Source organism: Hyaena hyaena, unplaced genomic scaffold (assembly GCF_003009895.1).
Source record: "Hyaena hyaena isolate Hyena2069 unplaced genomic scaffold, ASM300989v1 scaffold_1080, whole genome shotgun sequence".
NCBI lineage: Eukaryota > Metazoa > Chordata > Mammalia > Carnivora > Hyaenidae > Hyaena > Hyaena hyaena.
In genome coordinates, this window is record NW_024081704.1 from 343,313 (window position 1) to 366,623 (window position 23,311).

The 23,311-nt window shown below is 50.9% G+C and overlaps 1 protein-coding gene across 2 annotated transcripts in view; it reads right to left on the reverse strand.

Annotated features, from left to right (window-relative positions):
- The window catches only part of BCR (BCR activator of RhoGEF and GTPase), a 123,980-nt gene that overhangs the window by 36,042 nt on the left and 64,627 nt on the right, over positions 1-23,311 (reverse strand). For both annotated transcript variants that reach the window (XM_039222156.1, XM_039222155.1), the window contains exons 3-8: positions 17,900-18,004; positions 17,365-17,550; positions 12,055-12,162; positions 8,301-8,361; positions 7,018-7,070; positions 5,180-5,320 (exon numbers count right to left, since the gene is read on the reverse strand). In XM_039222156.1, coding sequence (XP_039078087.1) covers positions 5,180-5,320; positions 7,018-7,070; positions 8,301-8,361; positions 12,055-12,162; positions 17,365-17,550; positions 17,900-18,004 — 654 coding nt within the window. The remainder of the gene's footprint in view (positions 1-5,179; positions 5,321-7,017; positions 7,071-8,300; positions 8,362-12,054; positions 12,163-17,364; positions 17,551-17,899; positions 18,005-23,311) is intronic.

Here is a 23,311-nt window from a genome sequence, read left to right on the forward strand (position 1 = left end):
TGAGCCTGGGAAGCACAACGATGATTCACAGCAATCATGTTCACTGAGCACTTGCTGGGTGCTGGGCCCTGTGCAGAGAGCACTTCATAAAACTTCTCTCACTTGGCAGGACTGCCCCAGGCAGCAGGTTCCAGCTCTACTACTTCTTGGGGAAGGAAAGGCTCAGAGAGGTAAGTAACATTCCCAAGTTTCTAGAAGAATCCAAACCTGGGCCCAGACAGGTTGAGAATCCAAGCTCCATTTGCAAATATTTATGAAGGGTTGAGAAAAGACCTAGACATGGAGCACCGGCTTTGCCCTTATAGGGCTCCTATGATGTGGACATCCTTTGAAACTATGGACAGCACACGGTCTAAGTTCAACCCTATCCCACAGCTGAGCAAGCAGGTGCTCAGAGGTGAGTGGTGTTGCTGAGGTCACATGACATGGCTAATGGTGTTGGGGACCCCAACCACTATGCTGTCTTCACAACCCCATCCCCTTTCCACAGGATCCTTTGCAAACTCTGCCAACAGGGTCTAGAGTCTCCAATTCTTTAATCCTCAAGCGAGAGCCCTCCCTTCTCCTCTGCCTGAGCCTCACCACCTCTTGGCTTCCTACATCAGTGACATTTCCTCAGCGGCTCCTATGCGGCCTGCCCACCTGTCTTCTTCCATGAGGGGCATCTGGGAACCTGGGTAGAGAATGGCTCCAAGAAGTGACTGGCCTTTGGGAAACAAAAGACCCACATTGGATCATCCCGTTTGCGTCCCAGCCTGAGTCTGGGATGCCAGGCAGCACCGGGTGCAGTGCTGACAGACAGGCAGCCACACAGGGAAAATCACTTGGCACTGTTAATTCAATTAAATGAATAAGCACTGACCCGCTAGCCCACAGGACCCAGGCCTGGGAAGAAAAGGGCCAGCAGGATCCCTCGGTCCTGACTGGTTCCTGAGAGCCTGAGAAGGGTATCCTCCTGGGAATGCTTGCTGCTCAGGGCCCCTGGGGTGCCAGAGCCAGGATGTAGGCTGGTGACAGCATGTACCAGCCACAGTTCAGTGTTAAGGAGACACCTGTAATGCTGCCCAAAGTCACCCTTCCTCAAAGAGCACAGCCCTGGAGCTGGGGGGACTGGCTGAAAAGGAAGATGAAATTATAGGAGCCATAGTGGGGGTCGGGGTTGTTGGCTCTGCTCAGGACTCCCACTGCCGCAGCTCCACAATGCCCTGACTTACCAGGTTGAACAGGGAGAGACAGGCAGGGGACCAGCAGTGGCTGTGAGAATACCTCCAAACACCCAAGCCAACGGAGGTAGCTTTCTTCTCCCTCGAAAACTGCTGAGGGCTGGAAACAGAGACCTCCACACCCACCAAACATGCTCCCAGCAGGAGAAGCAGGGGACAGGGCTCTACTCAGTGCAGAAGGCTCTAGGAGCATGCCGCACCAAAGGGGCACATCCTTCTCCTTGTGGCCACCTATGTCCAGGTAGCTCTTCATACAGGGACTAGAGGAGGGTTGGATATTGGTTCAAAGGAGTGTCAGGGGAGTGTGGGAGGTGGCGATCACAAATCCTAACATACCTGTGGTGTACACAGGTGCCAGGGCACACCTGGCCTCACATCCTGGGTTAGTCACTTAGTGGCTATGTGACTGTGGGCAAGTTATTCAACCTTTATGAGCAGCATCCTCACCTAGAAAATACCCTCTGACCTCATAGAGTCCTCAAGAGAAGTTAGAAACCCATTTCCTCTCTTCTTTTGGAAACTTGATATTCAATGTCATATACCAAATTTAGAGACAAGAACACAGGAAAAAAACAGGTATTTCCAAATCTTAGGTCCTCCCCAGCTGCAAGTTCTAAAAGGAAGTAGCCTGCAGCTTCTACCCTTCCTGGGACCTGCAGATTCTCTCCTGTGTGGTGATGTAGAGGGTGTTCCCTCCATCTACAACATGGATAGTGCCCATGTGGGGAAATCATCACCCCTGCTTTTAGACAGCCCCTCAGAGGTCATGAAATCCTTTCTGCCTCACAACAAACCCATGCAGGGGCCACAAGCCCTGAGTCACTGTCCTCAGAGAGTATGGACACTCAACAAAGAAATAGGAACTTCCCAAATCAATACCACTGGTAAGTAGAGGGCAGGACTAAACCCAGGTTTGGAGACTGCCCTTATAGCATCCTTTTTTTTTAAGCTTTAAAATATTTTTTATTAAAGAACTATAACCAAATAGGAACACTTCCAATAATAGTATTATAGAAAGAATAGCAAGTTTTCTCCATTTATTTCTTATTCCCAATTATACTTCCTTGTTACTATTTTAACTCTCCCTATTTAATTCTGGTGATTTTATAACATTTTATAATTTTGGAAAGTATGCTTGATTCATTGATTTGATTTATTAAATTTGTCAATTTGCATGTTGTTTCCTTGAGAAGAAAAATTAGGACTTACCACACACTACTGCCATCCTCCTCCTCCTCTCCTCTTCATGTTTGATGCTTATCCAATAGCACTTTCTAACACAGTGGGGATTATAAGCTGGGTTGGGCAGCCTGAGAGGATATACTGAGGAGGATACTCAGGCTGCAGTCGGCTCAGAGTTTGAGTGCCTGACTGATTAGTGATGTCTGCTCCTGGAACAGTGGGTATGGGGAGCATGAGTGTGGGCACCTGTCTGTCATACTGGGCTGGCCACCACCTCCCTTAACATGCCTGGGAGAGAGAAAAGGCACGTATGAGTCAGATTCACAAAGTTTCAGAGAGCATTTGCTTCTCTCCCCTCTTGCAGTTGAGGCACTCAAGTGATCCCACCCACTGAGCAAGTATCATTGAGGACAACAGGGTCAAATGCTGGTGAGGGAGACAGTGGGTGTAGATAAAACCCCTTGTCCTCATGAAGTGCCCGGCCCCTACACACTTCCTGTCTGGTGACCCTGAGACCCTGACTATAGGTCGGCACGAAGGAAGCCTGTGATAACTGATGTGGGAACAAGGGCAGGGCTGCCAACTCCCAGGTAACATCTGATTTTCCTAAATTTCCTAGGGCAGCTGCCTCCGCGGATCTGAAGAGCAAGAAGGGATTTCTCTCCAGGGATCCTCAGCAGCAAGATGGGAGGTGGGGGGTGAGGTCACACTCAGCACCATATGAAAAGCTGAGAGGAAAAAGGATTCACACATTTGCTTCCCAGGAGGACAATGCTCTCATAAAAGAACAGTCAGCAAAGGAGAAAGAGCAAGTGTCCTAGAAGCTGGGCACAAATGCACTCAGTGTAAGTGGCCTGGGCAGAAGCAAAGCCCACATCCAGTTAGGGAGGCCAAAGCCTGGCACTTCTCCGGTGTCCCTAAACTTGGGGCAGGGGTGAACCAGGTGCAGGGCCCTGTTGTTGCTCCAGGAAATGAGATCTGAAACCCCAGGTTCTGGCCATTGGACAGTTGGGTGTGGAGGTCCTGGGAGGGGCTGGGGACCCACTCCTGCCTTTCACGTGCTGGCTGGCACGGCTCTTTCCATAAATTGTGCCCTTTTGGGTACCCAGGCACCCAGGAAGGTGGGCCTATGTTCCCATCCTGCTGTAAAAAGGAGGAACAGGCCCAGAGAGGAGGAGCAAGCATGGTTCAGGGTACACAGCAGGTGAGTTCACGGCGATGCTGGCCTTGGATCTCTGTGTCGGCCTGGCTTCAGGCTCTGGTCAAGCACAGAGGGTGGACTGGAGGCGATACCTCTCTCCTCCTTGGCCCTTCCTGGTTCAGGACCACCAGGAGAAATCTTACCAAGCCCCTCACTCATGGTCAAGCCTGATGACACTCTGAGCATGTGGGAGCTTTCTGCTCAGCACTGAGGTACCACTTCCCAAAGAGGAGCGGGGAAGATAGATCTGAGAGTGGCCTGCCCACCAGCCCAGGCAGGAGGAGGAGAAGAAACCCTGATGCGGGAAGGTTAGGCCTCAGTAATGAACACCCAGCACATGATCTGAAGGAAGAAGTGGCTCTCAGTGGCGACTACAGTCAGATTTGCTGCCAGCCATGTCCTGCCTGGGTCATACAGCTTCTGTCCCTGCACAGGACCCCAGAGGTAGATCAGCTTCCCTCGCCGTGGTGCTACTTCTGACAACAGATGCTCACGCCTGTGTGGGGCGCTGGCCTCCTGATTTATACAAGTATGCTCTCTCACTAAGTGCTAACCACCCAGGATGGCACCTGCCTTGCACCTACCTGGGCCTCTCCCAGAAGGGTTAGAGGCCACCAGGGCGGGCTGTGTCCATGCATTCTTAGCCCTTCTGTTCTTTACCTCTTATCAATGATGTGCAGGGAGATAAAGACCAGGGGTCACTGTCAGGGAGGGAGGGAGGGTGGAGGAGGAGGAAGGAGGATCCTCTTAGCTGAAGACAAGTCAGGTTCATAAACTGCATGTACCTCCCTTTTTTTCCTTTTAAATCTGATCATATGGGTTTCCCGTTTTTTAACTACAAGTTTGTGTTACACCACTTTACTTTTACCAAAGACCTATGTTAGTACCTGTTTTCAGTAACCAAAATAAATCCAAAGATTTTCACTTTTACAGATAGTAATGCCTTCTTCATTTTGCACTATTTCAGTTTATAAAAGTTTACTTATTTATTTTGAGATAGAGAACATGAACAGGGGAGGATCAGAGACAGAGAGAATCCTGTCAGCAGAGCCCAATGCAGGGCTCGAAAGCATAACTGTGAGATCATGACCTGAGACAAAATCAAGAGCTGGATGCTCAACTGGCTGAGCCACCCAGGTGCCCCAGTTTACAAAAGATTTCATAGGAACACCCTATCTTTGGATAGCAGGGAAAACCTGGAACTGTTTTTAATGAAAGAATACTCAGAAGGAACCATGTAGTTCCAGGCAGACAAAATGACATCCTCCTTCTCACCAGTCTCCTCAGACCCTAGGCTGACAAGGGTGTGAGGAAAAGAAGGGGTGCCCTGGATACAACCTGCCATGATGGAAAAAGAGGCAGCCAAGTGAGGTGCTACCTGTAACTCCACCCTGATGCCCTGCACATGGGATTGAGTTTTACCCTGCCAGCGTCAAAGACCCTAAGAGGTAACACATTTCCTGTGTTAGGCTGAATGGCAGGCACAGTCTGCCAAGGATGAGAAAGGTGCCCTGAATACCCCCTGCCTGGTGGGACAGGCTGGCAAAACCAGACCATCCCCAGTCCCGCTCACCTCTCCCTTCTTCACAGTCATGGACTGGCGGCGGGGCGTGATCTCCTCATTGATGCTGGACAAGAAGTTCTGTGAGATACGTAGGGCATCCTGCAACAGAGGGTGGTCGGGGTGGCTGGAGGGTGTGTGCTTCAGCAAGTCCTGTGTCGGGCAAAGAGAGGACTCAAATCAGAGAGCGTACAGCCCAGGCCCCACCACTGTGTCTAAACTGTAGACACATGCTGGGAAGACCCAGGGGCACCAGCTTGCCAAGTGTCACCACCACTGGTGGGTCTATGTGGGCAGTGCTTGCATGAGCACCACCCCACAAGCAGGTCCTAAACCTAGACGGTGTTCCTACAAGTCCATGCTGTGTGCACACTGCTGACAAGGGCTTCTACTCTCAGGGGCTACAGTGGGATTTCTCCAGCTTCAGCCCCGATGACATTCTGGGCTGGATCACTCCTTGTGGTGGGGGCTGTCCTGTGCACTGTAGGATGTCAGCCCCCCATCCCTGTCCTCTATCCACTAGATGCAAGCAGTCCTCTTCCTTCTCAGCTGTGACAAGCAACAATGTCTCCGACATGCCCCTAGGGGGCAGAATCGATCTTCTCTAGGACCACTGGTCTATGCAAGCTGAGGAGAAAAGCACCTGGCCTTTCGGGCGGCTCCCTCTTTAGGAAAGAGACTAAACCTCTCAAATAAGATAAAAACAAGAGAGAGAGGCAAACCATAAGAGACTCTTAAATACAGAATACAAACTAAGGGTTGCTGGAGGGGAGGGGAGTGGGAGAAATGGGATAAATGGGTGATGGGTACTAAGGAGGGCACTTGTTGGGATGAGCACTGGGTGTTACACGTAAGTGATGAATCACTGAATTCCACTCCTGAAACCATTATTACACTATATGTTAACTAACTTAGATTTAAATTAAAAAAAAAGAAAAAAAAGAATTGAGATGGCAGTGTTCACTCCTTCTCTACTAGGAATGCATATAATTTGTACTCAAGGTCAACAGCTCCCTTGTTCAGAGAAACGAACTCCCCTTAGCTCTCAAATTCCCCCTGGAGAGAACAAAGTGAAACAAGTCTGGAGGAAGGCCCTGGTGTCAGTGCTACATGGCTTAAACACTACAGGGCAGAGCTGTCTGGGCTGAAGTAGGACAATCTCCACTGTGTCCCTTTTTTAAGGGGGGGGGAAAGGCAAAGTGGAATGATACGTACACCATGATGCCTTTTGTGTAATTAAAAAAAAAGTTCACGTATGTTGGCATGTGCATAAAAGAATCCTTGCAGTGGTGAATCATTTGTGGGGAGGGGCAGGAAAAGAAATGGAAACCTCACACACTTCTGTGACTTGGTTGTAAATTAAAAAAAACAAACATGCATGTACAGCTTCCTCTAAACATAAATGAATAGGGCCACCTGGACAGTAGCATTAGGAGCCATTTTTGTTTCCCCCAGTGCCTTCAGGAGCAGTCCCACTGAGGCATGCCCCCCCTATGCTCCCTCTCCCCAGGATGTGGGGCAGTGGTCATCCTCACTGGCCTGGAATGCACCTGCTGTCTGTGCCCCCACCCCATCTACCTTAGAGGGTTGGTTCATGCACTGGGACCAGGAGGCCCCTCCTATGTGGGACAGGACGCTCCCTCCCTGCATCTCCTCCACGAGAGCACCCAGGACAGCTCGAGAACCTGCTTTCTTCCCCACTGTGCGCTCCTCATTTCTGCATCTTCAATAAAAGTGTGTAGCAGGAAAATGGGGGATAGCTGGGCAGCACTGACAAACATCAGTGTCAGCCCCAGAACAACAGAAGCCAAGAACCCCAGGGTGAGAAGATCCCAGGTGAAGTGACTCACATGCAGGACCAGCGTGCTGCGCGTCACCCGGTCCACAGGCTTGTAGAGCAGGGCTGCAGAGAGACGGGCAGGGCAGGTGAGAGGTGGCCAGGCACAGAGAAAGCAGCACCAGACCACTTGCTGTTAAGTCCTCCGGCAGGGAGCAGCCCGACCTCCACATCCCCTGGGAACTACCCATCCCCGGTGACCAGGACAAACCCTAACCCCCAAGAAGGCTGGGCACGTGGCTTTGAGGTTTTGGTCCGCAACAGGTTTTGGTCCTTGGCAAACCCCACTTCTCCATGACGATGGCAAGCCCAGCCCATCACGGGTGTGAATGCTTAGATGTGTTCTGACACATGTCAGGTGCATTTCCACATGTGATTCCCACAACTACTCTAAGATACGCATTGTTATCTGCGTTTTCCAGATGAGAAACTGAGACTCAGAGCACGGTGAAGGTCTGGTACTGGAGCCACGTCTGCTGTTCTCTGTAACTATTCATGCTGTCCTAACAACCGGAACTGAGAAGTGACTTATCAGTCCTGATCTCTTGCTTTCTGCCCAGAGTGAAGAAGGAGGCTGAACACACAGGCCCAGGAGCCTGATGTCTCTGGCTTTACCCCTGCCTGGACACTTAGGACCTGTGTTCCATATGGGTTACTTTCATTCTAAATATGTTTTGTCATCTGAAAAAAGGGAAAACAAAATCCTCCTCACAGGGTCACTAGGGAGAACACAATGACATTTTATTTATTTATTTTTTTTTTAATTTTTTTTAATGTTTTTTATTTATTTCTAGGAGAGAGAGACAGAGAGAGAGAGAGAGAGAGCGTGAGCAGGGGAGGGTCAGAGAGAGAGGGAGTCACAGACTCAGAAACAGGCTCCAGGCTCCGAGCTGGCAGTCAGCACAGAGCCCGATGCGGGGCCCGAACCCACGAACCGCGAGATCATGACCTAAGCGAAAGTCGGACACTTAACCGACTAAGCCACCCAGGCTCCCCCACAATGACATTTTAAATGCCCAGCAGTGCCTGACTGGTGGGCATCTGTCTGCAAAACCCTCCCATTCTTCCTGGTTGCTAATGCTGGTGGCAAGCTGGTCCTGTCTGTGTCTTTCCCCAACCCGCCATATCCAGTGCCACTTTTTCCACATCCCTGCTCTCGCTATTGGGTCAGGAACAGCAAAGGCACCAGAGGTAACCCAACTGAGTGCCATGTTTGCTTTTCCAGCAAGTGCCCTATTCGTTCGCAGCAGCTGCCCCCACAGGGAACACAAGGAGGCCTCAGAACAGAGAACTTACTTTCCAAAGAGTTCTTGGTCGTCTGGTCCTTGGCATCCTTGTTGCTTCTGGCTCTCAGGTTCTGCAAAGAGAAAAGCACATTTTCACACAGGACAACTGAGGCGGCTTTGATGTGGCAGGACATTACATGGCCAGAAACCTTTAGCAAGAAAACTCACCCTTCACTCACAGCAAAAAATCTTAGTTGAGGCAAGCCTTAACGCGGTGTCCTGGACCACAGCATGAATACAGGGTGGGCAGAACACAAGGCATACTCTGGGTGCTGTGTTCACCTGGAACTGTCGATATTTGGGAATGGAAGCTCTCTTACTGTGGGGACCTGTCCTGTGCACTGCAGGCCGAGTGGCATCCCTGGCCTCTATCTATGGGTGCAGCAGCACACCTTCCTTCTGCTGTGACAACCAAAAACCCCCAGGCATTGCTAAGTTGTCTCTTAGGGACAAAGACAACCCCTGGTCAACAGCCTCTGACATACAGAATCCTATAAAAACAAGGCAAACCACAGTGCCTCCCTAAATGCATTTTCTCAGAGAAGTTAAACAGTGGGCAAGGGGCCCAAGGGGTTGGAGGAGCAGTCACCTTTGGAAATGGCCAGGGCAGCCCCACCACCACTGAGAGCCACAATGGATTCCACCTCCTCCCCATCCTCTCCTGACTTTGCAGATACACAGGCATACCTCAGAGTACCACGAGTATGGTTCTGGACCATTGCAATAAGGCGAATACTGCAAAAAAGTGAACCCAGTGAATTTTTGTTTTGTTTTCTAGTGCATATAAAATCTATGTTTATAGTACACTGTAGTCTATTAACTGTTCGACAGCATCGTGTCTACAATGTACATACCTTCGTTAAAAAAATGCTTCATTGGTGAAGAATGTTAATCATCAACTAAGCTTTCAGCAAATCATAATCAATGATCACAGATCATAAGAAATATAATAATGGATAAGCTTAAAATAGCATGAGAATTACCAAAATGTGACACAGTGAGCAAATGCTGTTAGGAAAATGGCACTGACAGATTTCCTCAGCACAGGGATGCCACAAACCTTCAATGTGTAAAAACCACAGGATCTGCAAAGTGCGTTAAAGCAAGGTATGCCCATAGTTGTTAACAAATAGATGCTACGATCCCCAAGAGGAGAGCAGAGATTTTCAGTGTGTAGGTCATGCTTTCACACAACTGCATCAAAGGCATCACTGATTTGGTCCAAGGTACCAAGAGAAGCCAGAATATAAGATCCCTGGGTACCTGAAATCATCTCTGGAAAGAAGCTATGGTTAATCCCATTACTAGGCTGTGAATAACAACAAAAAACAGCACAGGGAGAGAAAGGGGCTCAGACATGGCTCTCTCAACTTACTGTGCTGCTGTAAACCTCTCAAGACTAAAAACGATGGTATTTTAAGCTCCCTGGGACCAAACTCCACAATGCTCTTTGGCACCTCTCTTGAAAGGTTAACACACCTCACGGTGATTATTCCTCTGAACATCTGCCTCAGCAGTTCCAAAAGGCTGTGGGGGGTATGAGGGCGTGTAAGAGCTGAACCTGAGCCTCTGTAAAAATCAGGTTCCGTGCTCACGTGCACCTGGGAGGCAGCCTTCACGCCACGTGCCCCTGGACAGCCCCCCGCACATAAGCATGCAGAGCTCCATAAATCCTGTCTCAAGAAAACTTATGAATTTGGCTTAAGGCCCCAGGTCTCCCAACTTAACTTGACCCAGAGGCCCTTTTCCCAGAACTCCATCGTGTGGGAGCTGGCATTTCATGAAACCCAGCTTAGGCAACTCTGGTCTAACTGGACACTGCCCTGACTCACTTTCAGGACTGGGAGGAGATAAGGAACCACGGCTCCATGGCTCCCTCTCCTGACGGTGACTATCCAGGTCCCATGTCTGAGCTCTGAATCCCAGAGTGAACCTCTACACCGCCTGCTGCTTCTGTTCCCTTTGGCTCCATTTTGCTGTCTGGGTGATTCCAATCTCTCTGGGTCTCTTTTAAAAATATAGTTAGAGGGGCGCCTGAGTGGCTCAGTTGGTTAAGCATCTGACTTCGGCTCAGGTCATGATCTCATGGTTCGTGTGTTCGAGCCCTGTGTCGGGCTCTGTGCTGACAGTTAGCTCAGAGCCTGGAGCCTGCTTTGGAGTCTGTGTCTCCCTCTCTCTCTGACCCTCCCCTGCTCACGCTGTCTCTATCTCTCTCTCAAAAATAAACAGAACATTAAAAAAAAAATAAAAAATAAAAATAAAAATATAGTTAGAGAACCAAAGCAGATGCTGCCTCCAAAGTACAAGCTTCACCAAAGGCCAGCTTCCAGCTGGCCCCAAGATGCTGTCTCCCTCCCAGCATCTCTGCCTCAGTTCAGATTCCCGCTTGTGTATGGTCAGTGGGACCATGTGACCCCAGGTTGGTGTCCCACCATGCTTCCACCCTCCTCTTATAGAAGCCTGTCTGGGTGGACTTGAACTTGGCTCCATTTAACTGGAGCCTGCTCTTAAAGGATTAGGTCTCTAATTGGTCAAAGTCACTCGGGATTCTGTGCCAGCACTGTATCTGTCAGGGATGGGAGTGGAGGGGTTCACTAAGGGAATGACCTAAAGAAAGATATGGCCTAAATGACAGGGAGGGACATCTGGAGCCAGCCTGGAACCTGGGTCCATGCAGCTTGTTACCAGCAGCACCAGGCAGGGAGTGGATGGACCCACAGGCTCTGGAGGAACAGCATGGCACCCATTACCACCAGAAGAGATGATCAGTACCCACAACATGACACCTCTCATGATAAATTACAAAATGGCACAAAGCTCCCGGAACAAAGCCAGGTATGAGAGGGTATGACTGTCTCTCAGCAAGTGACCCCACTCACTCCATATTTCTAGTTTCCATTTATTTTTCTTATGCTAATTTCTCCCTTGGAGTCTTTCCATCTAGAATCCTTGTTTAGTGGAGGGAAGGCAAGTCAGAGCTCTGAGGAGCTGGAGGCACTGCAAGTGATGACAGGCCCAGAAAGAGGAAATGTCACCCAACTGCATAGGGTAGAAACAGGATGTGGAAGGTGGGGAAAACCCCCGCTGGGAACCCGGGGAGGAAGGTGCTATAGGTCCTGGTCCAGGAATGGCCACCAGCCCCGACAGGCCGCTCATCCTCTATATCTGGGGAGCTCTTTTGAGGCCCCTCATGCTAACACTGGGGGCTTGAGGTTTCAGTCCTCCAGGAGCTCCAGCCTGGAGCTTTCTGCCCACAAGGGTCTAGAGAGAGCAGCTATACCAGCCCCACACACCCGTGCTAGCTGGTCAGCTTCCCTGGGGAGCAAGGTCACCAACAGGCTGCAGGAGAAACAGAGCACGACACACCTCCCCACCTGCTCTCTAGTGACCAGGTGCATAGTTGGCCTTGGGACTTTCATGTCCAGACCTCTGCTCATGAGACAGAACTAAAGATATTCCTTACTGCACACAGATGGTACACGACAGCATCTGACTGGGGGACTCGGCAGAGCCCCAGAATTGAGTCCTGGACCTTGGAGAGGTAGGGAACTCATGGGGCTGCTCCTCCTATCTGTTCACAACAGTGTCCCCCACACAGAGCTGACAGAGCCAACCCAGAAGCATCTGGAAACTGAGCTGAGATTTACAACCAGAACTTGGTATTGTGCACCCAGTTCTCCTGGGTCATGGTGTACCAACGACAAGCCCACATCCTACCCGTGGGAGGCGGAGGGGTGCACCTGTCTGAACAGTGTCACGAGTACCTCAGAGATTTCTGCAAACTGAGCATTGGCCTGACAGCACTTCTCAGCCGTTTCCATGGCAACTCCGTAGTTATCTACAAAGGCCCGGTACACACCCAGCTGGCTGGCCTGTAGGAAGAAAGGAAGAGAGTGTGGGACAGGTGCAGGACAGGTACTGCTGTTCTCCATCTTTCTGAGAAATGGGTTTCCACGCACAGCTCTGCAGAAACCCCAGCTGCAGCAGGCAGCACAGAGCTGCAGACACCTCCACTCTTCCCTGCTACTGCATCCCACCTGCTTCCCCCCAGCCCCCATGCACTAAGCATGCTCTCCTTTACCCAAGTGACACTTTGAGAAGTGACTCACTGCCCCAGGCAGGTAACATGTTGTTTCCTTCCACAGCTGCTTTTCCTCCCACCTCACTCATTTCAATAGTGCCACCAGCAGTGGCTAAAATTTGAGGCTGTCAGTGAATCCAGATAAGAGTCTAACACAGGTAGGATGGAGTGGCACCTTTTCGTTCTGGTTGCAGGAGACTACAGTGGACAAGGAGGTCGGCCCCCCAGCCTATGGTGGCCACGGTGTTCTGCTCATGTCTGATCCCTTCAGACACAATAGGAACACGCAATCTAGCTGCCCTTGGAGAAGAGGAGTGCCTGCTGTCCAGACATGAGCCCAGCTTAAACCTGGTAAGGGGGTCCAGGTATTAGAATCCACATCTGTGTGCAGGAGATCTGCTGGCTGCCAGCTGCAAGGCGAGAGGCTTTTTATTTGTCTTGTATCAAACCAAAGGCATTAACAGAGAGTCTTTTCACTTAGCCTTCTGGTCAGATACTCAATAAAGCGACAGCTTCCAAGGGCGTGTGTGTGTGTGTGTGTGTGTGTGTGTGTGTGTGCAGGAGCACACACGTGTATGTGTGCACATGTGGGCCCTAGGTCACCTTCAGATGCAGCCAAGGGGAAACCAGCCCCCATCTTGTACCAGCAAAGCCAAGCTTGGAGAGGGTAATGGAGAACACTGGTGACCCCCTGGCCAGGCATTCCCATTGCAGCCAACCAGGGGCTGGAAGCCTAAAGCTTTAGCTGATCCTGGTGTTCATTCTGTGCTGAATCTAAATTTTATTTCTATATGCCATTTGCATTTATATTGAATTTTATGTTTCTTCAGATGACAAACCCAGATGCTGGGTAAGCAGGCACCCTTGGCACTGTCTGGTCTCTGGCTCCACTCACTGTGGGGGCTGCACGGAGGCCCTGGCCGGGCCCTTGCTGTGCTGATCACACCCTGACCAGTCACTGTATCCTCAAACGCCAATAAGTACGTCAGACCCAGAGCATTTCCTTCTCTCCCTCCGCCACAGGTCATTGAGCACCTCCCCCAGTAAAGACTTGCTTTAGGCACTGTCACCACAGTCACGAATCAATCAGACACAGTGAGGCCAGTAGCAGGAAAGATACATGATAAATAAATCAACAAACCCATAACACACCAAACGGCTGAGAACAGAGCAGAGGCTAAAAGCTATGGGGCTCCTTTAGATAATGTGGTCAGGAGCCCAGAGGGGATGTAACTGTTGAAATGCATCACTTCAAAATTCCTATGTTGAAACCCTAACTCCCAGCACCTCAAAATGTGACTGTATTTAGAGAGAGGGCATAAGAGATGATGAAGTTAAAATGAGGTTGTTAGGGTGGATACTAATCTAGTAGGACTGGTGTTCTTAGAAGGGATAAGGACACAGACCCATAGAGGGACACCTGTGAAGACACAGGGAGAAGGTAGCCATCTGCAAGCTGAGGAGAGAGGCCTCAGGAGACCAACCCTGCTGGGGCCTGATCTCAGAACCCCAGCCTCCAGAACAGTGAGGAAATCCATTTTTGTTGTTTAAGTCATGCAGACTATGGCGGCCCTAGCAAACTGATACTAGGTCCAGGAGAAGAGAACCCCTTCCATTACTTCTCCTTCTCCCTTTCCCCAAAGAGCTCCCATCTTCCACGAGGCATTCGAGAAGTGCCCAAGCAGTCTAATCTCACATTTTTAGTTAATCCAAAATGGAGCTATACCAGTAATGGGATAAATAGAGATCACGTGCCTCCTGACATGAGGCACTGAGGAGGACACGGCATCACTGCTGTGGTTTGTTTTGTTTCATTTTGGCCAGAAGCACAGAACGTGAATCTATTCCTGAGGAAACATCAGACAAATGCAAAATGGCCTGTACCTTTCACAACTGTCAAGGCTTTGGAAAATAAGCAAAGGCCAGGGAACCGGTACAGTTTAAAGAAAACTAAAGAGATGTGAAAATCAAGTCCATTTTGTAACGTTGGATTGGATCCTGAATCAGAACGAAAGTGGCTATCAACAAGGTGATGGCCGCCGAGATAAATTTGCATATAGAGTGCATATTAAATAATAGTGCCACACCAATATGAAAGTCCCCAAATTCAATCACTGTACTATGGGTTATGGAAGGGGCTTGTCTTTGCTTTTAGCTATTTAGGGGTAAAAGGGCAGATGTATCTGCAAGTTATTTTCAAATTATTTAGCATATGTGTGTGCATGCACACACACGTGTGCACACGTTTATAAAAATGAGAGAAAAAGATAAAACAAATTTGGCAAAATGCTACAACTGGTGTATCTGGCACATGGAAATTCTTGTACTATGTTTGCAACTTTTCTGGAAGTTTGAAAGGATCAGAAAAACAAAAAAATAGCTTGACAAAATTTCAGCCAGAAAACAAACCCCTGAGCAATTATAGTTAACCCATTACATTCTTGCAGTAAGGAGTCCGGGCTTTCTGAACTACAAGGCACAGCTCACAAATCCTGGGGCAGGGGAAGTGCCATGGCTGGGGCACAGCAGTGCGGGCTCCTCTGGTCCTAAGACTCTCCCAGCTGGGGAGCCTGATGGGGTGAGAGTGGGCCGATCCCACTGTCTGCAGGTCAGAAAGGGACGGCAGAGCCCTAGCACCCAACTCGGTGGCACATGTGACACTCTCCACTTGGTTCTGGGACAGGACTTCCCAATGCAGTTCCCCGCTCAGTCCTGCTACAACATCTGACCCACAAAGGTAGCTCAGGGAAACCAGAAGAAATTTTCCAAATTCTGGCGGTCATTGGACTATGAACATTTGAAAGATAATTTTCTGGGGCGCCTGGGTGGCTTAGTCGGTTAAGCATCCGACTTTCGCTTAGGTCATGATCTCGCGGTTCGTGGGTTCGAGCCCCGCGTCGGGCTCTGTGCTGACTGCCAGCTCAGAGCCTGGAGCCTGTTTCAGTCTGTGAATCCCTCTCTCTCTCTGACCCTCCCCTGCTCACGCTGTCTCTCTCTCTCTCCTAGAAATAAATAATAAAAAACATTAAAAAAAAAAATTAAAAAAAAAAAAAAGAAAGATAATTTTCTGAGTGATATCGGAATGTTATTCAGGGAAGAGTGCTGGTTGCAGTTTCTTCTCAACAACACAATTCTCTCATTCTCAGGAGGGCTGCAGGCTGAGCCAAATCTACTAGGTTTAAACCTGCTGACACTTCATACAGGGAGAAATGGGGTGGGGGATTCAGAAACGGTGGTGCTGCACTAATACAGCCTCCTGCTTTTTGGCTATGGAGAAAGGGGTTTCATATAACAGGAATCTGAGCAAAAGAGGCAAAAAACTTCACGTGTTTCTTGTATCTTTATTCCAGCCTGGAGTCCAAGGTACCTGCAGCCCAGGGCAGTAGAGAGAGGGGACTGCCAACAGGAAGGTCACACCTCAGAGCAGATCACTCAAGCCCAGGTGCAAACCAAGGCAAGGACTGGGTCTGGGCCAACTGGGCGTCTGGGCAGCCCATGGGGCTGTGCTCTGTGTACTTGGAGGGGGCCTGTGACCTTGGGCCACCTCTACCCCTGGGGCACTGGTTTCCCTTGGGAGCACAAAGGCTCCAAGGAAAAAGCATGTGCACAGGGTGCCTGGACAATCTGGTCTCAGGATTAGAAATCCTTAGAAGTAGAACCTCTGTCACAGGGTCCCACCTGGTACCTGCCTTCAGTGGCACTCCCAGGACAGCTGCTGGTCTCCTCTACCCAGAATCCTTTCTCCCACAGACTCCTCTTAAAGAAACCAATTGGTTGCACACTTTAGAACTGCAAAATAGGTGGGGACTCCTTTCCACACACACTGAAACTTTGTATATTGGAAGACAGACATCAATCCGACAGCTCTCAGGTTTTCTCCTTCCCGAGTCCCTTGTTTCCTCCTTTTGGAGAAGTTTTACTTGACCCAGGTCTTGCTTAAATATGCACTTCGAGCCAGTGCCTCTCCTGCATGTGGCCTGGCCAGTGCCAAGGGGCCTGCCACAGCATCTTTCATCTGATTGCTAGGTTTTATTGGTCCCATTGACTTTCTAAACACCATATCCTTGGCTCCTCTTGGGTCCTGTGGTCAGCAAACAGCCACAGAGGCCCCTGACCTGCCTTCACAGTGGGCCCCTTCTGTCCCGACAGGGTGCTTCTGCCTCTGGGACCTGAACTGGGACCCACAGCCACCTCTGCCATAAGGATTCCTTGTCAGTATGGGCTCATTAAGCCCTTTCAGAAATTCTTCTTCTGTCACCCTATACCACCTGCCCTTTAGTTTTATGACCCTTGGAGGCAGCAGGAAAGGCCCTCCTTTTGAAGACAAACCAGGATTACAGTCCCAGCAAGTGACCCATAGTTCCTCAGGCTTCTCACCCCCTCAGTGGTAAGGACAGGACCTGCCTTATGGTAGCTGCCTCTCAGCTAAGGGGAGATGGGTACCCATGGGCTCCCTTGTGCTCTGCTACTCAGGAGCTAAACCACCTCTCATTGCAAGGCTGTGCTTCAGTCCACACTCTGCAGTCAAACCACCCTGCCCCACATTTCTTCAGGCTGTCCATACGAACCAGTCTTGATTTCTACAAGGCATGAGGGTGTCATTGTCAAAGTCAGCATTGAATATGCCTACTGGTTCTGAAAACAACTGCTGGAAGGAACTAAGGTGGGTTTTCTCCACCTCTCTCTGCCAGGGCCCTCCTTCAGGCTCCAGGGGTACTTTTCCCACTACCTCAATTTTTACTGACCATATCTCCCTTCCCCACACCACTTAAAAAAAATTCTCCAACGATACCTGGCTGGCTCAGTTAGTAAAGCATGCAACTCCTGATCTCAGGGTTGTGAGTGTAAGTCCCATGTTGACTGTGGAGCCTTAAAATAAGGGTGCAGTATCCCAGAGCCCTTGGCAACACAGGCCCACAGGTCAAGGGAGAGGCTTGACCCCTGCAGAGGCATAAGCTGGGAGGCTGCTGTGTACCTGTTCCGAGTCACTCACCAGCTTCTGGAATAGGTCACCCACTCGCTGCTGGTGACTCCACTGCTGTACTCGGGGAAACAGCCCATCATAGAACTCCTTGTGGATCTCGTAGAGCTCAGGCACTTTGAAGAAGATGGTTTCGATCTGTTGGCTTGTCAGCACCGGCTGAGAGGTGGTGGCAGCAGCCTTCAAAGGCTTCATGGGCTAGAAGAGGGCATAAGTGAGGCAACACGGGTGACAGGAGGAATGGTACATATGAGAGGGCTCGCCCTTTCTCAGGTGCATGGTGTGACCACAGAAAGTCATGGTTACATGACACGTGTGCTTTTATTTTTGAATTTCATTAAAAATAATGTAAAGCCAGCTTGGTTTGGCACCTGTCTTACATTAGTATCCATTACCCCACGGGGAGGCCCAGCTTCTACAGAGGTGAAGTTTCTGACCCTCTGGGGTCATCTCCATGACTCCGGGAAAAGGGACTGCCTTCTGATGGCTGACCTGGGGCCTGTGAGCAGAGTGTCCCTGCCCTGCTCAGGCCCTCCTCACTCCTCACCAGCAGCAGTGCCTCCAGGTGGCTCAGGTAAGTCTCCTCGCTAGCCAGGATTCCAGACAGCACCCATTTCCTCATCTCCAAGCCCTTTTCCAGGTCCAGCTCATTCTGCAGGAAAAACAGACAGAGGTCAGACCGGGGGACGATATCCTGGGTAGCCCCTCTCAGAAAGGCCTGTTTATCAACCTGAGGACAAGCCTCTGGAGAAGGCTCCATGTAGAAATAAAGAGAGGCACTGGAGCCTCAGCCAGTCAACCGTTCGCTCGCTCAGGGTCACTGAAAATTCTGGAGGGGTCACCCAGCAAAGCCGAGGGCCACCCTTTGTCTTGACACTGAGAAATGGGCAGTGTGAAGCTGGGTAGTCAGGGCAAGATGCCCCAGTCTGTGGGACTCTGTTACAACTGCCCAGAAAACAAACAGAAAATATTGATGCCAAAGGCAATAAAAACTGCTGTATGACTTCCTGGCCACTTCCCCCATGAGTCAGTTGGGCATCTGGGCAGCCCAGGGGGCTGTGCTCTGTGCACTTGGGAGGGGACCTGTGACCTGACCACTAGTGAGACAGTTGGTGTCAGGGGTTGGCTGTGCCCACCGCCTACCATTGCTCCCTCTGCCTAGTCCTGTGCGAACGGGGCCGCACTGCAGTCCTCGGAAACTGAGACAACACCCCTGCCCATTCTGCCACTCATTTCCCACCTGTGGGTGAACACAAGACAACCACACTGTGGCAGCCCTTGGGTGTAGAACGAGAGCGCTACCGCTTCGGTCCACATTCGTGAACCACTCAGGGGAGATTGCTGATCTGTGGCAGTTTCCTGGTCCTCAGCACTGCTGACATCCAGGGCTGGAGGATTCTCATTTGGATGCTGGGGGCCCTGAAGGGTGTTGGGCAGCATTTCTGGTTTCCACCCACAGGTGCCAGTAGCAACACCCATTACTACCCCGAGCTGGGACAGCCACAAACATCTGCAAGATGTTGCTACATGTCCTCCGGGGCCAAATTGCCCCTAGGTGAGAACCACTGGGTTCCAGGAAGGACCTAAGGCCAGCTCAGGCCTCACAGTGTCTCTACAGAACCTAGAATCAGGACCTCCCCAGTATGGCCCCTCTGTGTGCCCCCAACCATGCTACCCTTTCCACTTCCCTGGAGTGGAGGAGGGAGGCACTTGGTGATACAGATGGCCGGCCTAGCAGGAAGAGTCCAGGGCCAGGAGTTGGGGAACAGGGCTACAGAGCCAGGCTTGCCTGGTGAGCCCCAGTCTCAGGCAACTGCCCTCTTGCCCTGAGCATCAGCTTCCTGCGTTTAAACTGGAAAAGCAAGGCCTGATCCCCACATCCTCTCTGCTTCTGCTTTCAGGGTCCCTGAGGTTTGTATCACATCCTCACTGCCCACTGGAACCATACAAAAAGTCTTCCTGAACCACCACTTTGCTTTGGGAATCTCTAAGCGTGCATGAGCTAGGTGCATGCATATGCGTATGTGTATACCCAAGGATGTGCATGTACTCATGCATGCATACAAGTCAGCCACCAAGATCACGGCTAAGTATCACTCCAGGGAAAGGTACCACTCCACACAGAACCCTCTCCCCACCATGGCACACTGGGCAGTGGCTTCACAGGCAGAAATCTCCAGAACATGCTGTGCCTGATCTTGAGACATCCTGTCCCAGCACAGTGCCTGGAACACATAGGTACTCCGTGAAGATACAATGAACAAATAAACCAACGAATGAATGCATCTAGAACTCCTGGTTGAGCCCTAGTTTGGCTGTACCTTTGCAAAGCTCTGAGTGCTCCTTCTGGAACCTTGCGCTGTTTACCAAGCAGGTGCCAAGATCCAGAACTGTTAGCTTAACCTGCTCCAGGGCCCGGAGTGCCACCATAGTCAGCAAGTCTGGGACATAACAGTGCACAGTCGTGCAGGGTGGGGGGCGCTGACACCTCCTCTCATCTCAGCTCACTGAGGCCATACCATTCATGTGGCAGCCCGCTGGAGAAGCAGCTCTCAGGTGACCCTGAACGTGCTTCCCACTGTGTCCAGGTGCCATTTGTTCCCCAAGCAAGGGAAGAGGTAGAGGTGAAGGGCACAGCAGGCTCCTTGGGCAGAACAGCCAACCACCTGACCCTGCTGTGTGCTGAGGAACAATCCTGCTACTATGAGTGCTGGTGGGGGTTTGGGGGTGTGATGGAGCCCCACCCAGCACAAGATGCCGGTGCTCACGTGGGTGGCAGTGCGTCTCATTCCCACCCACACAATTTGGAAAGCTGGGAGGAAAAAGAGAGCAGGCAGGAAGGCGCCGACTCCAGCTCTCCCTGTTCCGAAGGGTGTGGCCAGCTCAGGGGAATGTCTGGCCCAGGGAATGTGCTGGTCTGGGGAGAAGACACGGGTGCAGACACCTCTCCTTGGATCAGGAATCCTCCCCTGAACCCCAGAATGGTACTGGGGGCTGGTGGCAGACATGGACAGCTCAGATGTCAGCCAACTCCGCTTTGTTGGAGAGGGCGGGAAAGAAATGCAGAAGACAGAGAACAAAGGGCAGGGCCAGGACCAGGGTTATTTATAACCCTGCCTTGCACACATGCCAGTTCTGGAAAGGGCACGTGAATCCAGTTGGGACCTTGACGGTGGGGTGCTCTTGGTGGAGAGGAAGCCAGAGAAGGGCAACTGGAAGAAGAAGGCAGAAAGCCAGAAGGAAGGCCTCTGCTCAGGCCAGGGCAGGGGCAGAGGGCAAGGAATGGGGCAAGTCACACAGACATGAGGCAGACAGAGCAAATAAAAACTGGTCATGACAAGGTGGGAAAGCTAACAGAGGGACCCAGGTAAACAGAACTGCCACGAGGCCCACACGGGCAGGAGCTGGAACTGAGTGGCAGGAATATAGGTAGCAGGGCAGAATTGGGGGGAGTATCCTTTACCCCCAGCCCCAATCTCGGGGAGCCAGGGTGATCAGAGTGCAAAACCCTGGCTGTGAAGGGGTGGGCTGCTCCCAGCTGGGAGTTAACAGCTGGGTCTCTCGACAAAGGACCTTGTCTTCCTCTCTGGGCAGGGGCCATGCCTTCACTGGCAAGATGGCTGGCCACTGTCCTGGAGCCCAGCCAGCAGAGGGCCAGGGGGTGGCCTCTGCATAAGGACCTGAGCTTGGGAGCTAACACGCAATGTAGGCAGTACAATCCTTGTGCCTGCCCACTGATAAACCAACCTGGGAGGGCTCTCAGGAGTAAGCATAAAGGCCAGGCTGGTACCAAACATCTGCTCTCCCCAACTCTGCAGGGAGGACAGGTGTGAGCAAACATTAGTCCTATTTAAGTCAGGACCCAGAGCCGGGCAATGTGGCCACACTGAGCCATAGGGACGCAGGCAGCATTTATCCTGCTTTGCCTGTTGCTGAGCCTCACTGGGGCACTGGAACAATCAAAGCGTCCCTAACCAGTGAATCATAAATGTGAATGAACTTGTGATTGCTCAGATAACAGCTTGACTCAAGAGTTACAATTTCTGTTCCACAAGCACAATTATTGATCTTGATCGGATATACTGAATGTGGTGATGGCCAGAATTAAAGTTACAAAGCAGGGCTGTTGTCTTCAAACATTCCTGAGCCAGCGTTGAGTCCCCTTGTAAAAGATGCATATTTCACTTGCATTCAATCAGTAGGAGTGACTAATTGAACATGTGCATATGCTTTGGCTTCTGCCTAAAAAAACAAAAACCCACCCCAAACAAAAAACCCCCCAAAGGGTCCATGAGCTCCCAAGGGGCTGAGGCACCATGTGGGCATGGCCATTTCTTCAGAGAGCAGAATCCAAGTGTGTGTTTTACTTTCTCAGCCTCTACATGCCCACGAGAGGCCCCTGGCTGCCTTCTTCATCCAGCTCCACCACTCACCGAAGGGGCCCTGAATGTGAGAAATGTGGGCTGAGGTGGTATCAGCCTCTTCTTGCTGAGGTCCAATGTTTCTGGGCCTGCCCCTTGCTTGTACCTGGGGACAGGGCCTGGCAGGTCACTGTGAGAAGCAATGTCACACAGCGTGTCACAGAGCCCAGTGAGCAGGGGCTGCTCGACCACTGTCGGCTCCCCTCTCTGTGCCTCGACATCCCCCATTATAAACATCGCTCCCCTCTCTGTGCCTTGACGTCCCCCATTATGAACAAACAGGTACGATGATGCTGGGACTCTTGAGGACCCTAGGAAGGAGTGACCATGCTGATCTGGCAGAACACAGGCCCTGACACTGCTGACCCCAGGATGGCGCTGGGGGTGATGCTGGACCCTCACCCCTTTCCCTAACTCTGTTGGAGGAAGGTTACTTGCTAGCCCACAGTTCTGACTACAGCCTCCAGGAGTGTCCATGATACTGCCTTGCTTCCCTCAGTTCGGTGATGTCAGCTTTGTCCTCCTAGCAGAGAGAGGCAGTGGTCATCAAAATGACCTGCTCTTCTTCCAAGGAGCTTGCTAAGACATATCGTCACCTAGCCGTGAAGAGATGGAGGATGTGTGCCTGATGGCTCTTGCCTGGGGGCAGCCTGCCCTCTCCTGCGGCTTCTGTCCCCATCTGGGATTGCACGGGCCATCGTTCAAGGGGGAAATGCAGACAGCTTGGTCAAGATCAGTAGGCACCTCAGAATGTCCAGGGGTGGAGAATGTCATAAGCCCTCAGGGTTGGAAGGTAACCTTGTGGTCACCAGGACCCACACAGGGTGGCCTGAGTCTTTCCCACAGCATCCCAGGCAAGGGGGTTCCTGGCCTCTGCGGACTCCCTATTTTCCCCTGGGTACAGGCATTCATGAAGCAGACCTGCAACTTTGGAGTTCACCAAGCCACCTTGCTGCCATGGAGTCCCTAGAAGGTTCTCCTGATTGCCCCCCAGCCCAAAGAGCTCAAGCTCAGTAGAGAAAGATGAGCACCCCCTGGGAAGGTAGGGAAAGATGAGCAGGGACTTCCCCCAGCCCAAATGGTTGGGATTGGGCACCTTGGGCTCAAGACCAGCTTGTTGCCTATGAGCATTAGAAAATAAGAGCTGTCTTCTTGAAACCAAAAGTAGAAAAATAAAGAGGAAAGTCTCATTGTCCAGGTACTGCACTGGCAGGGAAACCAGAAAGTCAAAGCCATGTCTGTCTCCAGGGCAGTGGAGGGTGTCTACCCGAGGGATCCAAGGACCTAACCAGAGGGCTCTGGAACAAAGCTACACAGCCCTTTTTCAAACAAATTCCTATCTTACCACCTCACATCCATTAGAATAACCACTATCAAAAAACAAAACAAAACAAAACAAAAAACCCCAGAAAACAAGTACCGGCAAGGATGTGGAGAAACCAAAACTCTTGTGTGCTACTGGTGGGAAAATAAAATGATGCAGCCACTGTTCCTTGAAAAATTAAAAAGAGAACTACCACAGGATCCAGCAATTCCAT